General features: G+C 37.1%; 1 protein-coding gene across 10 annotated transcripts in view; it reads left to right on the forward strand.

Moving 5' to 3' along the window:
- The window catches only part of LRRFIP2 (LRR binding FLII interacting protein 2), a 108,925-nt gene that overhangs the window by 59,197 nt on the left and 28,075 nt on the right, over positions 1-21,653 (forward strand). For 7 of the 10 annotated variants that reach the window (XM_046003838.1, XM_046003828.1, XM_046003831.1 and 4 more), the window contains 4 exons: positions 11,387-11,431; positions 12,746-12,862; positions 15,618-15,689; positions 21,380-21,550. In XM_046003838.1, coding sequence (XP_045859794.1) covers positions 11,387-11,431; positions 12,746-12,862; positions 15,618-15,689; positions 21,380-21,550 — 405 coding nt within the window. The remainder of the gene's footprint in view (positions 1-11,386; positions 11,432-12,745; positions 12,863-15,617; positions 15,690-21,379; positions 21,551-21,653) is intronic. The other 3 variants (XM_046003832.1, XM_046003834.1, XM_046003836.1) reach the window with 1 other exon arrangement.

A 21,653-nucleotide genomic window follows, 5' to 3' on the forward strand; every position in this document is an offset into this window, starting at 1 on the left:
GAATGTGACTAAGCACATAATTTCTGAAATGAAATTTCAGTGCCTTTAGACGTTTTAAAAAATGTGTATTGTTTTTTATGTGAACTTATCTTTTCAGTGGTGATAATTCACTATACGGGTTGATTGTCCTACGTTTCTCCTTTCCGTCTTGGCTTCCTGCATTGAGCCATTTCACTTGCCAGCACTCCAGTCAATGGAGTAAAAGGAGAAGTAATAAAACAAGCCAGCTTTTAAAAACTGTTTACATAAAAGACAAAACTGGGACAATTCTAATCACTTAATCTTTCTGGAATATTACAACATTTTTTTAAGTTATAAAAGTAATATTAGTTTAAGGAAAGTCCAAAGTAAAAGTCTCCTGACCCTTTACATATGTCTCCTTTTCTACTGAATGCGTTTTGGAGATAGTTTTGTGTCAGCGCATTCTTTTTAGTGGCAGTATATTATCCCACTAGTGTATGGGATGTACATTTCTTTTTCAGGATTTCTTGGATATATTAATTTTTTGGTAGGTATTATTTTGGTTTTTTGTTTTTAAATTGAAGTGTAGTTGACACAAGGTGGTTACATTAGTTTCAGGTGTACGATATAGTGATTTGCCAACTCTGTATTATGCTGTGCTCCCCACAAGTGTAGCTTCCATCTGTCGCCATACAATGTGATTACAGTGCCATCGCCTAGATTCTCTATGCTGTAGCTTTTGTCCTTATCACTTGATCATTATATAACTGGAAGCTTGTATTTCCCGCTCCCTGTAGATGGGTATTTAGGTTGCTAGAGTTTTGCTACAGCAAACACTTGCATAGTGGACTTTCGTATATAAGTATATTTTTGTGTACTTATGAGTATATCTCATATAAAGTAAATTGCTAATCATTAAATGATGGGGGTCAAAAAATAAATAAATGATGTATATATGTTTAAATTATGATGGCATATTGCCATATTGCCCACCAAGAAGACTATACTAATTTACATTTCCAATGGCAAATGTTGACTTTAGGAACTACTTTTGTTATTCTTGACAGTGTCAAGATAGGAGAAATTATTAAAACAGTTTCTTAATGGTCAATACAGATTGCTTTGTGGAGTGGAATAGGTGAGCCAAAATGGGTTTTCTTTTACATACATATTGGGCTCTGTTCTCCTGCCATTTCCAAGAGGCACTTTTCAAGAATTCCACTCCTTAACGAAAATGTACACAGGAGTGTTTAGGAGATAAAGGCTTTTTGATATAAGTAGGAAGTTTACTTGTACCTCACTCTGTAGTAAAATTCCACTTGGCAATCCTTGGATCTGGTAGCATTTTTAATGTACCATTGTTATGGCCCCTTGCCAATAAAATCGTGGTAATGGGGCGCCTGGGTGGCTCAGTGGTTTGGGCCGCTGCCTTCGGCTCGGGTCATGATCTCGGGGTCCTGGGATCGAGTCCCGCATCGGGCTCTCTGCTCGGCAGGGAGCCTGCTTCCCTCTCACTCTCTCTGCCTGCCTCTCTGCCTACTTGTGATCTCTCTCTCTGTCAAATAAATAAATAAAATCTTTAAAAAAAAAAAAAAGATAAATAAAATCTTTAAAAAAAAAAAATCGTGGTAATGTATTTTCAGTCAAGTGTAGAACCTTGTCCTTGTGGGCTGGCTACATGTTATTTCATCTGCGAGTTGGGTTCAAAGTTATATCTTGGTGATGCCAGAATGGTTCCTCAGTGATGTCAGAATGGAGGTAACCTATACGCATGGAAGATGAGCCTCCTGCTGCTCATGAAATAGGAAGAAAACTCTAGGGTGATGTTAGAAAATTATCTCCACCCGTTGCATAGGAATGAATAAAGGAAAATAAGAATCATCATTTCAATCCTTGCTGGTAGGAAATTCTGTGTTTGATGTACTTTACTTGAAGATATTCTTATATTTTTCTCTCCCAAACTTAAGCATTAAGTATACTTGTTGACCCCCTGATGGGCTTCCCAAAGGGCCTAGTGGTTAAAAAGCATGAAATCCCTAGCTGTTTTTTGTTGGTCTATTTATGCCTAGCTCCCCAGTCAAGTCCTCTTTTTTCTGTAACTTAAATAAAAGATAAAGTAGTATTTTATTCTGTGTGCTTTTTGGAAATACCGTTTGGTTTTCAGTGATGGTTTATTACACTTCGAAGCCACTTTTCTGTCTGATGGTGCACAACAGCTGGTGCCAGCGATAGGCTCATGTAGAGTAACTGCATGCTTGCCCAAACCTTGCCCAGTGTGCTTACAGCCACGTAAGACTGTAGTGACATCACATGTCTTTCATTATCTGCTTTTAATATCTGTAGTTTCCCGATGATGACACTGCAAGCATTGCGTCTTCTGGTCGTGCCAGTCGTGGGGGAAGGGACAGTGTGGTGAGCGTGGTTTGTATGCAAACTCATACAATAAGTTTTTAAATTGCCCCCCTATATGTGATCCCATGAACTCTACTGGAAAGTGAAATTTGCATTTGACAAAAATGAGCAGTTTCCTCAAATTTAGCTTATATGAATAATTTGCCTTCAAAAATGTGTCCCTGTGAATTTGTATTCTCTGTGGGCTATGGAAGCTTTCATTAGTAACTTGCCTCTTTACACCTCTTAGGTGCTGGTCTTTGTGTATTTGAAAGATTGTTCACTTTTTATTCTTTGTTGCTGTTTTATATGCATTTATGTGCACAGTTCACCAGAAACATAAACGTTTCTCCAGCAAAATGAATGTTCTGCTTTGCATAAAACTTGTAACTATGGATTACAGATCATGTTGCCATCAGTTGCTTTCTTCACTGTGAATTTGTGATGTGTTATTTATAGTTTATACTATAAATACTCAGGTCTTTTAAGACCTGAGAACTTTTTAAGCGTCATTGAGGGCAAAATTTAGAAATCCTGGTAAAAAATTCTGGTTAAAATGCAACTATCATAATAATTGTAGAAGCAACAAATAGCTACATCAAAATACAAATTATGTAATTTCAGATTATTCTTTTGATGATGTTGGAAGTTTTTCAAAGAGCTGGTGACGTTTTTGCTATATTTGAGAATTGACTTGAAAATTATATTGATAAGGATGATATGTCAGCTTAGAGCTAGAAAAGAGCCATGTTTTGTGAACGACTGTAAACCTGAAGATTACCTAGGAAAGGGGAACAGCAAGTGTTTGTGAGATTTGTTGCCAAGAATGCAGTGATTTAATTAAGGCAGTTGTGGTCCACTGGCGAGCCAGTTAATGCTCATCCTCAGAGCTGAAGGAGAAAAAACGAGCCAGACCACCTGAAAGCCCTTTGGAGAGTGATGGAGTGGAAAGGGCAGGCAGGGACTTTAAAGTAATGATGCCTGGGTTTGAGCCACTTCTACAACCTGTTAGTTGCGTTAGTGGCAATTTATTTGTAATGGGGATCTTAATGATTGTCCTTGTAGGTAAGCTTAATGTATATGCATTAAATGAATTACTATATGGAGAATAACTACAAAATTCTTGAGATAGTAGGAACCAGTAAAATAGTAGGTATATCTAAATCTAAGTTGTATTATAATTACTGTAAATAAAAATACTGTTGCTTGACTGCACTAACCCTTAGCAAAACTTCATGCTTATAAGCCTTCTTTGTCTCTGGATGGACTTCCAGATTCCCTTCCTGGAAGGGAAAAGTTTTTAAATAAGGTAATCAGAGCTGAGGTAAGGAAAGCTGATGAGTGAGGTAAAAAATAGTCCTTACTTATTAATTTGACAAATGTTTATGGAGTACCTGTTACATGGGAGGCCCTGTAGTAAGTGCTGGGAGTAATATGGTAGGCTAGACATACTGCATTTCTGACTTCATGGAGCTTATATCCTAGTGAAAGAAATAGAAAATAAACAAGTAAACAAAGGAAGAAAAGTGAAGTAACCCGAGGGACTGTGAAGAGAAAAACAGGTGATAGGATGGGGCACATGTGCAGGTGTGCCTCTCTTTGGATGGGATGGCCAGAGACGGCTTCCCCAAGGGAGGAGACCTTTGAGCTGGACTTGAAATGGGAGGAGCCAGCTGCTCGAAGAGCCAGAGAAGAGCTTTCTAGGCCAATGACAAAGTCTCAGGAGGGAAAAGACTGATGAGGGCAATCAGAAAGGGGCCAGTATAGTTCTTCCATTATTTTGCCTCACAGATCCTGGTCTTGAGGAATATGAAAAAGAGGGAAGTGTAGAAATTGGGCAAAAGGTGCAGTAAATAACCTGCAAAGAACGCCGTGTTGAGCATATATATGCTTAACAGAGTTGAGAGCTATAATGCACTGTACATTTTTGAAATATGGTAGAGGCTTTCGGTCAGTGCTCTCTTAGTGAGTATGATGCAAGTGCTCAACATGGGAGCCTTGGCGGGCCCTCAGCCATTACATGATCTTTGTGGGCTACAGCTTGAGTTAAGGTGCACAAAGGCTTGTTTTAGGGAGCTGTGATTTCCTTTAGGACCCCCTTTACATTTCTTTTCTACTTTTTTGAGTAGGTTCATTGCAGCAGTTTCCTCACTGCATGATACTATATCAAGCACCAAAACAGTATTTTTTTCCCCTTGCATTCCAGTGTTCTTACCCTTTTCCTCTCTTTTCTTAACCTTTAAAGCATGTCATTTTTTCTGATTGAAAGGTTTCTACTGCCGATTATTTTAGTCGTTCCAATCGTAGGGGGAGTGTAGTCTCTGAGGTGGATGACGTCAGTATCCCCGATTTGACCAGCGTGAGTGTCTTGCATGGGAGTGGTTGTGGTGTCTCAGCCTTGTGACTAATGGCTAATACATTAGCTGTTTGAAAGTTAGGATCTTAATTTGCTGCTTTAATTTGTATTGGAATATAGTAACCTAAAATATAGTTATTTGTTTTGTTTTAGAATGTGTATACTGATATGCTCTGATTAAAAAAAAAAAAAAAAACTTTTCTGTGAAAATTTTCCCCTGTAGAACCCATCAGCAGCTCCAACAACTACCAGTGTTCTGCCAGTTTTGCTTCATCTCTTTCTTTTCCTCTTTCTTTTCTTCTGAATTATTTTAAAGCAGATCCATGGTATTTCCCAGTAGTTCAGTATGCATCTCTAATTGAGAATTTCTTTTTCATGTTCACTCTACCGTTATCATACCTAACAAAAATAATTCCTTAAAACCTAATACCTAGCCCATATATAGATATTCCTGATCTGTCTTAAAATTTTTCTTCCCTTTTTATTTTGGTGAATATATAAAGTACTAGACAGATTTTGAAGGTTGAACAATAGAAGATACTATTTAGTAAAGTGTCACCAATTTACGGTAACTGGGAAGAATTTGAATAGATTTTAAACATTTGGACTATGACATTATCTTGAAGAAATGCCTGTCCATTGCTTTCACGTTTATTGGGAACTAAATTTAGGAAAGATTTTCCAGTAGAGATGCCTCGAGGCATTTCTCTTAATGAAGGAACTCCAACCAGCAGATACCCCTCTGCCTGATCTAATAGCCTCTTTTTCTCTTTGACATCTCCTATCCTTTGCTGGGATTAGTTCTGTTTTGCCCATAGACCAGTTCTGTCTTGATTTTCAAGCACTTTGAAGCAGGTGAGAGACAATGTTTCCTAGCCAAAAAGTTAGTTTTTGAATGAAGAGATATTATTTATATTTAGCACATTGCTGGTTGTATTTAAATAGCTGGTTTTGAATGACTTTAATCTGGAAAATAATTTTAATTGTGGTCCTTAAGTGTTCCAGATTGTTGGGTCTCAAACCTGGCTGTATAGCAGCCCTGTCTTGCCCTCTGTCATATCAGGAAATCTGCATGCCGAGTTGGAAGATTGGCTCCCAAGTCTTTTCCCTGAAATATTGCTCATTTTAATGTTTTGCTTAGCAACCTTTTTTTGGGTAGATATAAACAATTTAATTTATTTTATACACCTCTTTTTTCTTAAAAACTTTGAATTCTCTTAGCCTTTAATTTTTGATGGTGGTTCTGTCCTCCTTACATGTATTTCTTGGCAATTTATTTTAGTAACTACACAGCAGTGAGAAGCTTGATAGTTTAAAAAAAAAAGTCTCCCTGCTTCTGCTAATTTAATATAACTCTTTTCTTTACCCAGATAGTTATTTTGGTTTATTTACATATCTTTAAATAAAAAGTATACATATTTAAGGTGTATAATGTGACGATTTGATAGATATGCATCATTATATCAAAGCATCACGCTGTACGCCTTATAACCTAAAAGACTCTCTAGAGCAGTGGTTGGCAAATCTGGCCAGCACCCTCTTATTTTATAGCCTGTGAGCTAATGGTTTATATATATATTTTTTTCATGATTATCTAAGTATTTATGATATCCTTAATTTTGCCCTATGGCAAAGCCTAAATATTTGCTGTTCCCCTCTCTACAGCAAGAATTTTTTTCTAATATTATTTCTTTTAAAGGGTAACCGTGCAGCTCTTTGTAGATAAATGGAAAGTGGACTTGATGTTGTTAAGATCACCCCCACACCACTTTTTGATATGATAAGCTAGGGAATTTGCATTTTTATGTGAAATATCCTGATTTTAAAATGCTAACAATGAATTTAAAATTTTAAAAGACACTTTTAGGCTTCCCCATTGTGGATCAGACTTATTATGTATGTATACATTCTGCTGCATTTATAACTTCTGAACTAGGAGTGCTGATAAAAGATGCCAGGCCCAGATTTGGCAAAACTCATTATACAGTTTTTATAATTGCTGTAGCCTCTGGTCTTTTCTTCTGCACTGTTCCTTTGTCCCATCCATTAGACTGGGGAAAAGGATGTAAATGTGCTTTCGTTTTACTGATTGTTAATAGACCATTTCTGAATGGAATCCTCAGCCATTTTTGCTTTAGGAGATTATTAAAATTAATTGCTCCCTTCCCTTCTGTGGTTAGAGAATCAGTCTTCACTTTTCTGGTTGTTTTTCTTTTTTAACCATCAGACAGAATTTTTGATCATATTATCACATCCATGTGTAACATTAGAAGTTAGAGGATTGGACTCCAGTAACTATATTAAACAAAACTATAAATACATTAAGTTAATTCAAATGCCTTGATATGAATACCTTTATCTTCTGATCATATGTATAACATTAGATTTACTGTTATAGTTGGCAGAATGGGTACTGCATGCTGAAAGTTATATATATATCAGATATGCATAGCTCAATTATATCAGGTCTCTGATATTCTTTTTTAATTTTTTAAAGATTTTATTTATTTGAGAGAGCGAGAGATAGTGAGAGAGAGAGACCACGAACAGAGGGGAGGAGTGGAGGGAGAGGGACAAGCAGACTCCCTGCTGAGCAGGAAGCCAGATGTGGAACTCAATCCCAGGACTCTGGGATGATGACCTGAGCAGAAGGCAGATGCTTAACTGACTGAGCCACCCAGGTGCCCTCAAATCTCTGATATCCTTTTAAGAAAAAAAGGTATAATGAGAACAAGAAACAAGTCTTTATTTCTAAATAACTCTTTTTAAAAAATCTTATTTTCCTTTAGAGAGAGAGTGGGTGCACACAAGGGGAGGAGAGGGGATTAAAGAGAATTTTAAGCCAGTTCCACGCTCAGCCTCCACACTCTTCCAGTGTAGAGCCTGACCTGGGGCTTGATCCTCATGATCCCAAGATCATGACCTGAGCTAAAATCAAGAGGCAGATGCTTAATCAGCTGAGCCACTGAGGCACCCCTCTAAACAACTCTTTTAAATGACATATTCAAAATGTATTTATAACTAGAATTTTCTACTTCAATATAAAAGGTTCAATTGTATTTTACCATTTTAGTAACGTAAATTTATCTGTCAAACTAAGTAGCCATATGCTGAAATGAAGTTCAAAGGGCCTTTTAACCAGAGAATAAATAAACATCTTTCTTTTAAGAAGAAGCAAGGAGTTTCAAGGATTTGACAAGTTATGTATTCTAAGAAATATTTCTCACATGTACTAATTTCAACAAATATTTAAGGAGTTTAGATTTAAAGAGAAACAATCCATAATCTCTAATGTCAAGAGCAAAGCATTTTCAGATGTCCCAGACATAAATAAGGCAAAGGCATTTATCACTGAAATGTGGGAAAGATATATTTAAGGTTTTGTTTACTAGTATTATAATTTGAAATCCTTTAGGAAAATACTACTTTTGAACTCTTAAGCATTCAAATTGGAATATAAAGTCTGCTACCATGTGCTCTTCTTTTGATTTGTTTATTAGAGAGACAGTGTGCACACAGGAGTGTGTGCCAGCAGGGGGGACAGGGAGGGAGGGGGAGGAAGAAGGAGATACATTTCTAGCAGACTCCCCACTAAGCAGGATGCTGGATATGGGGCTCTATCTCAGGACCCTGAGATCAGGACCTGAGCTGGAATTAAGAGTCCAGCACTTAACGAACTGAGCCACCCAGATTCCCTTGCTCTTCTTTTCACGTTAATACTAATATGAAATACTGCAAGCTTGTTAGCTGACTTCCAAGTTCCAGCTATCAAAGAAGCCCTTTTCTTGATTGGTAAATTACCTATTTAATTATTTAAGGGTACAATGACATGATATTTATTTGAAACTTTTTGAGAATAGTAAGCTATAGTTAACATTAATGACTAAGTCCCGAGGGCCATATTTGCAGGGGACAGAGGAAGGGAAGCTTTGCTTAGTGTTTTTTTGTTTTGAGTTGTTTTTTTTTTTAATTTACTTTTTTTTAGCAACTTGATTTACTTTTAGTATTGTTTCTGTCTCAGTTTAATTTGCATGTTTTACAGAATTGTGACCATATCGTATATGCAGCCTTCCTTTTCTGATTTCTCACTTCCTAATCTTAGAAATGCTTTATATATTAGTACATATTAATATTTTCCACTGTTATTTATACAGTTTTTTATTTATCAGTTGTAGTCACCATGTTTTGCATTAGATCCTCTTGCTCATCCTATAGCTGAAAACCAACCTTTCCCTACTTTATACCTTAATATATTAAGCATGATTAAATGTTATTCCATTGAAAAGCCTTTTCAATATCTGGCAGACTTTGGGTCATCATTATGAACACTAGTGTGTCATTGCAGAGCCGTTGTACAGAGCTCCTGGCTGCTAGAGAGAGCACTGGGGCTTTTAGAACAGCAGGTTTCAAGTAGCTTTTTGTCTAAATGGAAGACAGCACATAGTATAACACAATCTGAGAAGTGAGAACTGGAGTCTCTGGCCAAGTCACTGCAGCCCAAATGACTGGACTGCGGCATGGCTGCTCTTGGCATTTTTTGCTGCCTTAACAATCCCTGAGGTTTGGCGCATGATCAGTTTGGGTTGCGACAGTTGGGATCTGTCTTTCAGAAGACAGTGAAAGCAATAGAGTCAACATTGCGATGGACTAGTTCAGTGATGCAGCCTCTGAAATGTAAGATCATTCCAAGTTGACTGTTAAGAAAAATAGGTGGATTTGGGGGGTCGTTTTTTGAGCCAGGATTTCAGATAGACCTAGAAGAGCGTTTCTGAATGTTGCTTTTCTCTTTAACTCATTAGTAGAAGAGAGGTGGGATATACTCTGAGGAATATATGGCTGTTTTATTCAGATACAGTATTTCTTTGATTCTGAAGAATAACACTCGTAAGTATCAGGCATCGTGTTTACTAGTACAAATGTGATGGAAGGTTATTCCTTTTTGCAACAATAATTGCCAGTATTAAAAACTACTGTAATGGTTTGTTTTCAAAAACATTTTATATGTGATTTAAAAAAAAATCAAAGTTAACTAAAATCAATTCCTTTTTAAGAGTATTACAATAAAAGGTAGCAAAAAGATCAAAGTCTAAGATAGTATTTATATTACTGAATAAAGTAAACACCTTTTATATAAACTCTGAGAGGAAAAAAATGAACATGATAAATGTGGGCAATGAAAAAGAACAGAAAAACTTTAAAATATGAGGAAGTTAGAATGAAGTGATCTGAATAGAGCCAGAAATAATGACATTTTGTGTTTTGATAATTAACTGAGGAAAATTTTTATACATTTTTTCTAGATCGGGCTGGGAGGGTTGATCTAGGAGTTGGAGTCTCGATATATTTTCATTTAGTTAAATCTCTCTGTGACTTTTTCCTCCTAATGGTAATTGGGGCAGTATATACAGGTAAATTATATGAACACAGGGTTAAAGATTCAAACCCGAGATCTGGACTCAGCCCTGACATTTAGTAGTTGTTCAACTTTGAGGAAAATCTTTCACCTCTTGAATTTCTCTTTCCTCAGCTGTAAGGTCAGGGTTTGGAATTAGACCTCTAAGGTACCTCTCTTTAGGAAAGAAACACTAATCCTATCTGCAGAAGATAGGATAACTCCATTATGGTGTGCCCAGACGAGCCCAGACAATAGTACACTATGCTGTTGTTAAGGTAAATGAAATAAGTCTGTAAATACAGATGGGGTATGATTCATTTACTCATTTGCCCAGCAAATTGTGAGTCCTGTATGCTAGGTGCTATTTTTGATGTTATGAATGCAGAAATGATCATAGAGACATAGAGCATATGATAAAGAGATCAAATGATAAATAAGTGAATAAATATCATGGATTAGGGAGTAATAAATGCCAAGAAGAAAAATGAGGTAGTTTCTTTAATCTCTGAAACTTAGTAAGGAGAAAAAGAAGATATAGAATATATTTGGGACATAACTTTAGTGTTTGTTAAAGACTTCGGGGCTGGTTGCCCTTGGATGAAGAATTGGAAGTTTTGGGTGTGGTATATTAGGGAGAGAGGTTTATACTTCCCATACCCTTTTGTGCTGGTTTTTTTTTTTGTTTGTTTGTTTGTTTGTTTGTTTTCTTTTGACACATGTGCATGTATTGCTTAAAAAAGTAAAAAAACAAAAAAAGCCAAAGAACTGAATCCTTAAGAACTGTGGGGGAAATCTTTTTTGATGATATATTTAACTTGCTTTAGTGAAATTTGAACTTTTTTGGCCAAGTGTACTCGTCTTAATCTATGTGTCCTGTGTCCTAATAATGTTTAGATAATAAAGTTGTTGGCTTTTGGTTTTATCAGTTTTTTCCTTTTGATGTGTACTAGGGTTTTTTTTGGTGTTAATATTTGCATTGCCAAAGCTCAAGTTTACATGCTTTTCTTTAACATGTTTCAAATATCATGAAAAGAAAATCTGCAAATTCTAAACTTCTGCATAAGGACAGCTTGCTTACCGCATGTCATCCTTAGGATAAGAATGAAAGTTCTTGATATTTTGTCTTATGTGTCTCAACTTTTATTTCAGTTTCAGTATGTTTACTTTTAGGTTCCAAACATCAGTTGAACTTGGAGAACTCAAATGAGGTCACTTCTTTTTTTCCTCAAAACCCCCCAGCATGCTAAGCATCTTTACTGATTTTTATCTCTGTTCTTTTCTAGTTGGATGAAAAATCTGACAAACAGTATGCTGAAAATTACACAAGGGTGAGTACATAAATTCCTAAGGGAATTAGATTCTCAAGGTCAATTAAACTTAATTTCTATTGCTATTTCATTATTTTACTACATTTGAACTGGTGGAGCTACTCTTCCTTTCTTCATCTATTTCCTGTCCTTGACCCCCCAAATTCCTCTGAGGTTGAATCATGTGAAGCACTGGGAGGAGAAAAGACACTGCATTTTATTTCCTTGAATGTCACTTAAGCTTTTGGCTGCTCTTTCGATTTTCATTCCCTAGAATTTGATCCTGAGAAGAGGCCATTAAACACTGAAAATGAAGTGTCTTTAGGAATGGTGGTGGCAAACTCTGAAGGTCCCCCCCCATACTTAATTTTTTTTTTTTTTTTGAGGTAAAATAACCTTTTCTAAGAGTTGTTTTGTGTTAAGGTCTCTAACTTCTAGAATATTTTTAGAAAGTCATCTTTGGGAAATTATCAGGATTAATTTCATGCTATATCCAAAAAAGATACACCAGCTCTGTCTGATAGAGATGTAGTGCAAGCCACAAATGTACCCCACATATATGTTGAGTTTAAATTTTCTAGTAGCCTTATTAAAACAGTTAAAAGAAATAGGTAAAATTTATTTAAATAGTATATTTTATTTAACCCAAATATGTCAATGTAATCTATGTGAAAAAGTATTAATGAGATACTTTACATTCTTTTTTTCCAGGCAAAGCCTTTGAAATCTGGTTATGTATGTTACAAGTTTGTACTAGCCATATGTCAGATGCTAAGTAGCCACCCATGGCTAATGGCTGCTGTATCGGACAGCATAGGTCTGTGTCATTTATTAATCCAGTAGCATAATCTCACATTTAAACTAACTGTGGGACTAGCAGTCTAAATTCATAGTGATACACAGTTTGCTCGAGCTGCCAATTTTGTTTCCAGCTCTATCCAAGTATTAGAAAAAGAAAAGATTCTAAAGAAGCAGCTTCAGGAACTCAGGACTGCTAATCAGCCTACCATTTATAAGTCCTGAACTGTTTTAAATTAATCTGATGTGCTCACCCCCCCACTGTTGTTTACGATATAGCAAAGGTAAACTGAGAAAACAACTTGCACACAAACTATTTCCTTTGTTATTATGAATTCTAGATTCCAGTAAAGTGTTGAAGTGAACAAAGTTATGCGTAGTATGCCTGGGCTCTTCTCTGGATACCTTCTTCCCGCAGCAGTCTACACTGTCTGCACCTTCTCATCCACATCCCACCCCGAGCCCATTTTTAGTTTCTACGGCAAAGGTATTTGGAAAGAAAGAAGACTTAGATGTGTCCTCTTCCTCTTTCTCCAGCCTTCATCTCGGAATTCTGCCTCAGCAACAACCCCTCTAAGTGGAAACTCATCCAGACGAGGGAGTGGAGACACCAGCAGCTTAGTAGATCCAGACACCTCATTAAGTGAATTGCGGGTAAACTGCAGTCTTCGGTTTGCTTTTTCAAAACTGTTTTTCGACTTCTTTGTGGTATAGTATACTGGAACTATTTAACATTTAATGTGACGTAGTAGAAAGAAAAGGACTATGAGTTCTTTAAAAAAAATCGTTAAAGACAGTTCAAGAATGTGACTCAGGTCTGAAAGGAAGGAGATTAGTTAATTCATTTTTCTGTTCTCTTTCCTGAACATTTGATGATATTGGAATGAGCTCTGCTAATTTACAGATGCCAAAAAACTTGTTAATGTATGTAAAGTAATTCTCTCAGAAATAATTGGCCATATTTTAAATGGAAAATATATGGATATGCAAGGAGTCAGACTCTTGAAATTGTCAGTCTTTTGAGCCATTATGGTATTACTTGGCTGCTTAAATATAGTTATCTCTCAATTTTCCATGATCAGTGTAGTGATATTTGGGTTAAGAGAAATACCCGAGTTGAGTCCCTTGGGTTGAGTCCCCGTCTTATTAACCTTTTTATTTGAAAAGTGAGGACTTTCAAAATGTATTTGAATGTCTATTTGCTGAACTTGCTATTTTTGAGCAATGGGGGAAGTGTAGTAATAAAAACTACATTCATTCATTCATTCACTCACTCAACATTTATTGAGCCCTTGGCCCCAGAGATTCAGGCTGTGAAACATACTGTGAACTTCAGGAGTTCACTGTTTCATAGGGAAGACAAACTGATAGAAACCAGGAAAACCAAGTTGTGTGATACTAAGTCGTAGCCAGAATAGGGCTATTAAGGCAATTCAGAGATGGGTCAGCTACGTTGGACTAGGAAGAGAGATAACAAAAGGCTTTTCAGAGGGGACACACTCTGAGCTAAGGTATGAAGGTAGAATACAAATGAACCAGGCATAGTTGAAGGGCATAGCCTTTCTCAGAACTTCAGAGAACCTGAAGGGTTCTCTGTATAGTACATTTGCCCGAGGGTAGGATGAGAAGTGAGGAGGAGAGTGGGGTGAGGGGGTAGACCAGGAAGTAGTCGTGGCCCAGTCCACAAAGCCTCATGTATGGGAGCCTAGAATGCATTTGGTTTTCCCCTGACAACTGTGGGATATTAAAAAGGGGAGTTGAGAGTATCTGATTTGCATTCATAAAGAGTGACCCTAGATTGGAGGAAGCACTGGAGGTGAGGGGAGCAGTACGCTGTGGCTGAATAGTGAAGTCAAAACTGTGATGGAAGAAGATGCAGGAAACTTGCTCTGAAGAGAATACTGGAATTGATTGGTCAATAGTAGAGAGAGATAGGAGGCTAAGAGGTTTTGTTTTCTTTCAAAGGCGGGCTTGATTATTATTTTTATTGCTTGACTTGAGCCAGTAGAGAGAGGACAGGAAGGCAAAGGAAGAGAGGGTGACCGAGGAGCAGAGTGCCTGAGTGGGCGAGAGGAATGCCCAGGGTGCAGATGGAGGAGGACCGAATGTGGGGTTCCGTGGTGCTGACGCAGTGAGGAGGATGTGGGGACTGGGGTACCAGTGGGTTGGAGCAGGAGCCCGGCTTATGAGGTGGGCAGCCTATAAAAGTAGGCCAGTGGCTAGAGGTGGGGAGGTCTGTAGCAGTGGCAGTCGGGAGGAAGGAGAGCTGCGCCAGGCCGACATGGCATGACTTTGCAAGTATCAGTATTTACCAAGCTCTTACTAAGTACCAGGCGTAGGTGCTGGGGGTGCAGAGTTGAGTAAGATAAACTCTTGCCTTCAGTGGGACAGAACACAGGAGGACCAGGCTCTCCAGCCTCATAGCTTAGCTTGTGCTTGCTGTTTCCTTTTATTGCTTCTTTAAGAGAATGACTTGACTTCCTTAAAGAAAGTGAGAGTTGTATCCTCACACTCAGCTCCTTGTAGCCCTTCGATGTCTGTTGAATGAATCAATGAGCAGAAGACAGACAAACCTACTAAGGAGGGAATGAAGAGGGTCAGGGGAAGTGTATGTCACTGTCCTTGGAGAATTCGTCCTATCTCTGTTGCAGAATGGTACTTAGGGAAAATAACCACAGCAGTTTTTTTCTCCTTAAATCAAGTATCTGAGTAGATTGTATGTAGCAGGGTCAGGTATAAGGAAGACTGTATTTTCCATTTAAAATTTGACCTGTTTTACTTTTAAGGATTATGGTAACATTTGGAGCAGGTGCTCTTTTCTCATTTAAATGGCATCCTCAGCGTAGACTCTCTCATTTGATGTAATGTTTAAAATGTTGGTGTTGAACTTCCTTCCCTTTACTTTCTCCCAAATTAATTGTGGTTGGTAGGCATGTCATTAAAAGGCAACTTGGGTCATATCCATTTATTACAGTTTTAAAAACTTTTGCATGAGTCATTAAAATTTCTGCTTATAATTAATTTACTGCATTTTACTAGTTCTAGGTGAAGCATTATGTTAATTATTTGAATGATTTATAAAAATTTTAATATTACATGTTAAAAATATTATAATTTATACATCTTTTTTCCATATACACCCCCCTTTGCTAAAGCTGTTTCAACACATGTTAATGCCAAGAAAATATTGAACACTTTAGTTGATTACTCCCGACCTTCTCCAGCCCCACATACCCTGACCTGTTTGCCCTCTTCCATGGTTTGGAGTGGCAGTTATGCTTGTTTACTTTGATTTCTCTGCTTTTAGTCTGGAATATGCAAAAGTAGTTCACATTTTCATCTGGATCTTTGAGACTTGAGATATGTTTGTGCATGGTTTTATGCAATGGTTCATTCCTATGTCCTGCAGGATATCTATGACCTTAAGGACCAGATACAGGATGTAGAAGGGAGATACATGCAAGGGCTTAAAGAACTAAAGGTATCAGGGCCCATTCTGCAGCCCAAGCATGCTACATCTGTACGTAGAAGGGTTGGGTAATGTTGGTTTCACAAGTCCTGTTAACCTCAGTGCACAGAGCTTTACTAACAAGTGTTTGTCTTTCAAGCATGTGCTTAACCTGCAATGCATAGGAAAGGTGAACTTTCAGTCTCTGCTTATGTCTAAATGTTTAGTATGGAATATTCAGTAAAAGATATTATGTCTTCAAGTTTTTAAACCTGGTAAAATTCTTGCATGTCCCTTATGTCTTAGCCATACAAAATCCAATTGGGCAAACTCTTAAAAATTATTCTGACTGTATATGTGTGTGTATGTGTATGTGTGTGGGTGTGGGTGTGGGTGTGTGTGGTGTATACACACACATTTTTTTTTAATTGAAAATGAGACCTTAAAATTCTTCCCTGCTAAATGAGAGAGTATTGCCTATTTCTGTCACCAAATTCAGTCAGTATTAAAAGCAGGAGGAAGAAAACATCTACAAGTGTATTACTATAAATACTCCTTTTGGAGGAAGGACCCTGAGGTAGGAGGCCTGTGTTTTTGTTTTGTTTCTTCTTCTTTTCCCTTTTTAAACTATAGGTTAAGAAGAATTAAACAGATTTAGTGCTTTAAAGAATTTGGAGGTAAATTTAAATGGGCCTAAATCTTTTCCAAGCAAGGAAGGCTGCCCAGTTTTCAATATTTAAGTGTCCAATTGAGGCAGACAGTTTGGTTGTCCTGGGTTATCCATGCTCTTCCCCATGTTTTATTATGAAGTTCAAATCTAATATGAGGAAACTAAAAGTTTTCCTGAACACGGTCATGTCCCTATTTGAAAATACACATCAGGCCTCTAAAATCACATAAGTAAGGCATTCAGGAAGGTGATTCAGGTTATGCCCAAAGGACGAAGCATAGGCCTAATGGGCAAGGCTTTCATCAGCTTCCCTGGCATGATGTGAAGTAGCCCAGTTACCAGTCAGAAGCTTCATGTGGATGATTATTGTCTGTAAGGAACTTATGGTTAAAACTCAGGACCAAAAATGTTAGGAAGTCCTATGGAGAGTGTCTGTGAAGGTAGGGTGGAGGCCGCTGATACAGCAGCGTGAGGCTATCAGTAAACATCAGGAGAATTACAGAGGTAGTATGCAGATGTGCTCAGTTAGTTTTAATTGTCTCTAAACTTCAGGATTTAATCTCCTTTTAAGGTTTTAGAGATAAGACTTTGGTAATATCTTGGATCAAGGGAACAAACCCTATATATTAAGTAAATACACTCATACTGAAAATATGTGTCAGGAAAACAAGCAAGTGATTCAGAGGCATTCTTACTTGCTTTTTATTTTATGTAAAGCATTTTTTCTTATATTTTAGATCTACCATTTATTATATTCTTTGAAAGATACAGAAGAACAGATTAAATTTATTTGAGACCAAACAGATACAAGATCTCCTTTTTTTAAGGGAAAAAGGCAAGACCTAATGTTCCTCACATAAATGATACCATGTTAAGAAAAACTTTTAAGAAATACATTAAATATATCCGAGTTCAGTGCAAGTTTTAAGCATATCCAGAGTAAAGGAAAAATTACATTGTGATATACAATGGTGTCTCCTGCTTTATTTTTCTCATTTAGAAGAGATGCATTTTATTTATTTTTATGTTTATTTATTTTATTGAAATATAACATATGGTGCTGTATCAGTTTTAGGTGTACAACATAATAAAAGAATTCTCTACATTATCCAGTGCTCAACATGATATGTGTACTCTTAATCTCCTTGTCTGTTTCATCCATCCTCCCCACACCTCCCTTTTTTCCCCAACCCCCCACCTTTTCATAATTCCTGGTCACCATATAATTGAGCTTGACTTCAGGTTATATTTATCCTTGAAATGACTTTTTTAAGTGGAAGAAAAATTGTTTAAAAAATGGTCTGATCGGTGATCAAGTGCAATGGTGTGAATGTATCCTATTAAAAAAGGATACTGGATCATGGCTTATGACATTGTTCTTGATTAAGTGAGGCAATCTTTGGGGTGCTTTTCCTCATTTTAGCCTTCATGCGGAACCACCGGGGTTTTGTTAAATCACAGGGTGCCAGACCCTACTCCAGGATTTTCTCATTCAGTGGGTCTGGGATGTGGTTGAAAATTTGCACGTTTACCCTAATGCTGTTGCTGCTAGTCTAGAGTCTACATTGCAGAATCACTGCCTTAGACACATTTAAGTAAAACTAATTCCTGATAGATACCACTATATAAGCTAGATTGAACTAATTAAAACTACCTTGACATAAATTTAAAACCATCTTCCATGGTCTGTTGTTCAAAGAAGGTACATGCCATAACTGCTACATCAAATTTATTGTTAAATATTGTGTTTTTCCATCTATTGTGAAACTATCTAAGATTCTGATGTTCATGAAGTTATGTCTCATCTTCTGTGGGACTGAGCTGTGAGGAAGACTTTTTTAATGCTACTAGCCCTTCTCAGGGGATCAGAATCATTCTAAATTCTGTATTATATTAGGATCCCACTATATTTAAACCATTATACAATGACTTTGCTTCTATTTTTTATTTGGGTTATATTTGTTCCCAATCATGGTATAAATGTTGCCTATAAATACAGCCCTGGTTTGTGAAGCATTCTTACCGTGTGTGTATCTTTACTGAGATATACTTCACATATTGTAAAATTTACCCATTTAAAGTGTACACCATTCAAGTGGTTTTTAGCATAGTCACAATGTTGCACAATCATCACCGCAACCCTGTTTTAGAATGCTTTCATTACCCTATAAAGAAACCCTGTACTAATTAGCAGTCATTCCTCACCCTTCCTCTTCCTCTTCCACACCCAGCCCTGGGTAACCACTAATCTACTTTCTGTCTCTGTGGATTTGCCTATTCTGGACATTTCATATAAATGGAATCATATAATATGTAGTCTTTTGCGATTCACTTCAGTTGGCATAATGTTTTCAAGATTCATCCACGTTGTAACAATCTTCCTTCCTTTCTTCCTTCCTTTCTGTCTCTCTGTTTATCTGTCACAACTGGTTACTATTGCAATGTATGGATTTACCGCATTTTGCTTATGTGTCAGTTGATGGACATTTAGGCTGTTTCCAGTTTTGGGTGTTATGAAGAATGTTGCTATGAACATTTGTGTACACATTTTTGTATGGACATACCTTTTCATTTCTCCTAGATAGATACCTAGGAAGACAACCCTGGGTCATAGGGTAACAATATATTTAACATTTTGAGGAATTGTCAAACTGTTTTCCAAAGCAGCTGCAGCATTTTGCATTCTCCCCAACAATGTATGAGGCTTCTAGTTTTTCCACATCCTCACCAACACTTGTTAATATTGTGTTGTTTTTTTTTTTAAACCATAGCCATCATAGTAAGTCTGACGTGGCATCTCATTGTGTGTGTGGGTTTTTTAAAGATTTTATTTATTTATTTGACAGAGAGAGATCACAAGTAGGCGGAGAGGCAGGCGGGGGGTGGGGGAAGCAAGCTGGCCTCTGAACAGAGAGCCCAATGCGGGACTTGATCCCAGGACCCTGAGATCACAACCCGAGCCGAAGGCAGAGGCCCAACCCACTGAGCCACCCAGGCACCCCTCTCATTGTGGTTCTGATGTGCATTTCTTAATTATTAACAATGTTGTGCCCATCTTCATGCACATATTGACCATTTGCATATCCTATTTGGAGAAATTTCTGTCCAGATCCTCACCCATTTTTAAATTGAATTCTTGTCTTTTTAATGTTGTTATGAGTTCTTTATATATTTTGGGTACAAGTCCCTAATCAGATAAAAGATTTACAAATATTCTCTCCCATTGTGTGGGTTGTCTTTTTTTTTTTTTTTTTTAATGCTTTCTTGATGGTACTGTTTGTGCCACAAAAGTTTTTAATTTTGATGAAGTTTTCTGTTGATAGTAGTTTTGGTACTGTATCTAGGAAAACTACTCCTGTCTACTCTAGGCTCATGAAGATTTAATGCTGTTTTTTTTTTTTTGAAGAATTTTAGAATTTTAGCTCCTGCGTTTAGGTCTCTGATCCATTTTGAGGTTATTTTTGTGTACAGTGTGATGTAGGAATCAACTTTATTCTTTTGCATGTGGATGTCCTGCTGTCCCAACACCATTTGTTGAAAAACTATTCCTTTCCCATTGAGTTGTTTGGGTACCCTTGTCAAGAGTCAGTTGATCACAAATGTAAGGGTTTTGGACTGTCAGTTCTATATCTTTGATCTTGGTTTGTTGAACATTTACATTAGTATTTTTTTAATTTAATTTAATTTTTTTCAGTGTTCTAAGATTCATTGTTTATCCACCACACACAGTGTTCTGTGCAATACGTGCCCTCCATAATACCCACCACCAGGCTCACCCATTCCCCCAGTCCCCCCTCCAAAACCCTCAGTTTGTTTCTGAGAGTCCACAGTCTCTCATGGTTCATCTCCCCCTCCGATTTCACCCAACTCACTTCTCCTCTCTATCTCCCCATGTCCTTCGTGTTATTCCTTATGCTCCACAAATAAGCGAAACCATATAATTGACTCTCTGCTTGACTTATTTCACTCAGCATAATCTCCCCCAGTCCTGTCCATGTTGATGCAAACATTAGTATTTTTAAAAACTATTTCTAAAAGTAATGCCTTTTTTTATGTGAAATGTTTTTTCTTTTAAGATTTTATTTATTTGAGTTAGAGTGAGAGAGATCAAGAGCGAGAGAGAGCACAAGCAGGAGGTAGGGGCAGAAGGAGAGGGAGAAGCAGGCTCTCCACTGAGCAGGGACCCCAGTGTGGGGCTCGATCCCAAGACCCTGGGATCATGACCTGAGCCGAAGGCAGATGCTTCACCAACTGAGCCACCCAGGTGCTCCAAATGTTTTTTCTTTTTGCCTTAAAAACTGTTAGTAGGTAGTAATAATCTACCAAATTAGATAGTAGTAATCAAACCAAATTAGATAGTTATTAAAAAATAGAATTCTTTAAAAAAAAATAGACCTGTAACCTGTTTTAAGCAGAAAAGTTTGAATTAGATAAAAGTTCAGGAATTTTGTTGTTGCTCTTTTTGTTGTTTTTGCTCTTTTTTAAATCATTTTTGTATTGCTTGCTTATGTAAGAATGACCAGAATTTGAATAATTGTTAGAAAAAATGCTTATGCCTTTACATTAGCATTATTATACAGAACAAGAAAGTACTGAAAACAGATGTCTGGAAAGTAGCAAAATTCAAACGAGAATAAAGTTTACTTGTGTGAAGAGAGGCTGTATTTTGTTCTGTCATTGCATTCTGAATACCGAAGAGCTTGTTGTTAAAAACAAGAGTAACATTTCTGAAAACACTGATACTTTTTCATTTAATGACTCTTCACAATTATATGTGGTCTGCATACCTTTTCTTCTTTCAGAGGCTGCACTGCTGCTTGATATTGTTTTCTTGGATAGCAGAGAGCACATAAAGTTCTTATCCTGGCATAATTGGCTTATTATCATCCTCTGTTTCATGTGCATGTTACTAAACCAGGTGTTCCCCCAACCATTTGCATTTTGCAAAAATGCATCTTCATGTGTTTGTGCCAGTGCTATATTTCCTGTTATACTACATATAAGCGATGAACATATTTTAGATATCAGGCTGATGGCTGTGACTTTCATTTAGGAGTCTTTGTCCGAAGTGGAAGAAAAATACAAGAAGGCCATGGTTTCCAACGCACAGTTAGACAATGAGAAGAACAATTTGATCTACCAGGTAGACACCCTTAAAGATGTTATTGAAGAACAGGAAGAACAGATGGCAGAATTTTATAGAGAAAATGAAGAAAAATCAAAGGTAATTGTGCATCTTGTATCATCCTTTCCTCTGGGTCAGAAAATTAGAACCTGCCATTTCGGGGATGCTGGGCTTGATGGAAGAGTGCATCATACCTAGGACT

This window comes from Meles meles, chromosome 4 (assembly GCF_922984935.1).
Source record: "Meles meles chromosome 4, mMelMel3.1 paternal haplotype, whole genome shotgun sequence".
NCBI lineage: Eukaryota > Metazoa > Chordata > Mammalia > Carnivora > Mustelidae > Meles > Meles meles.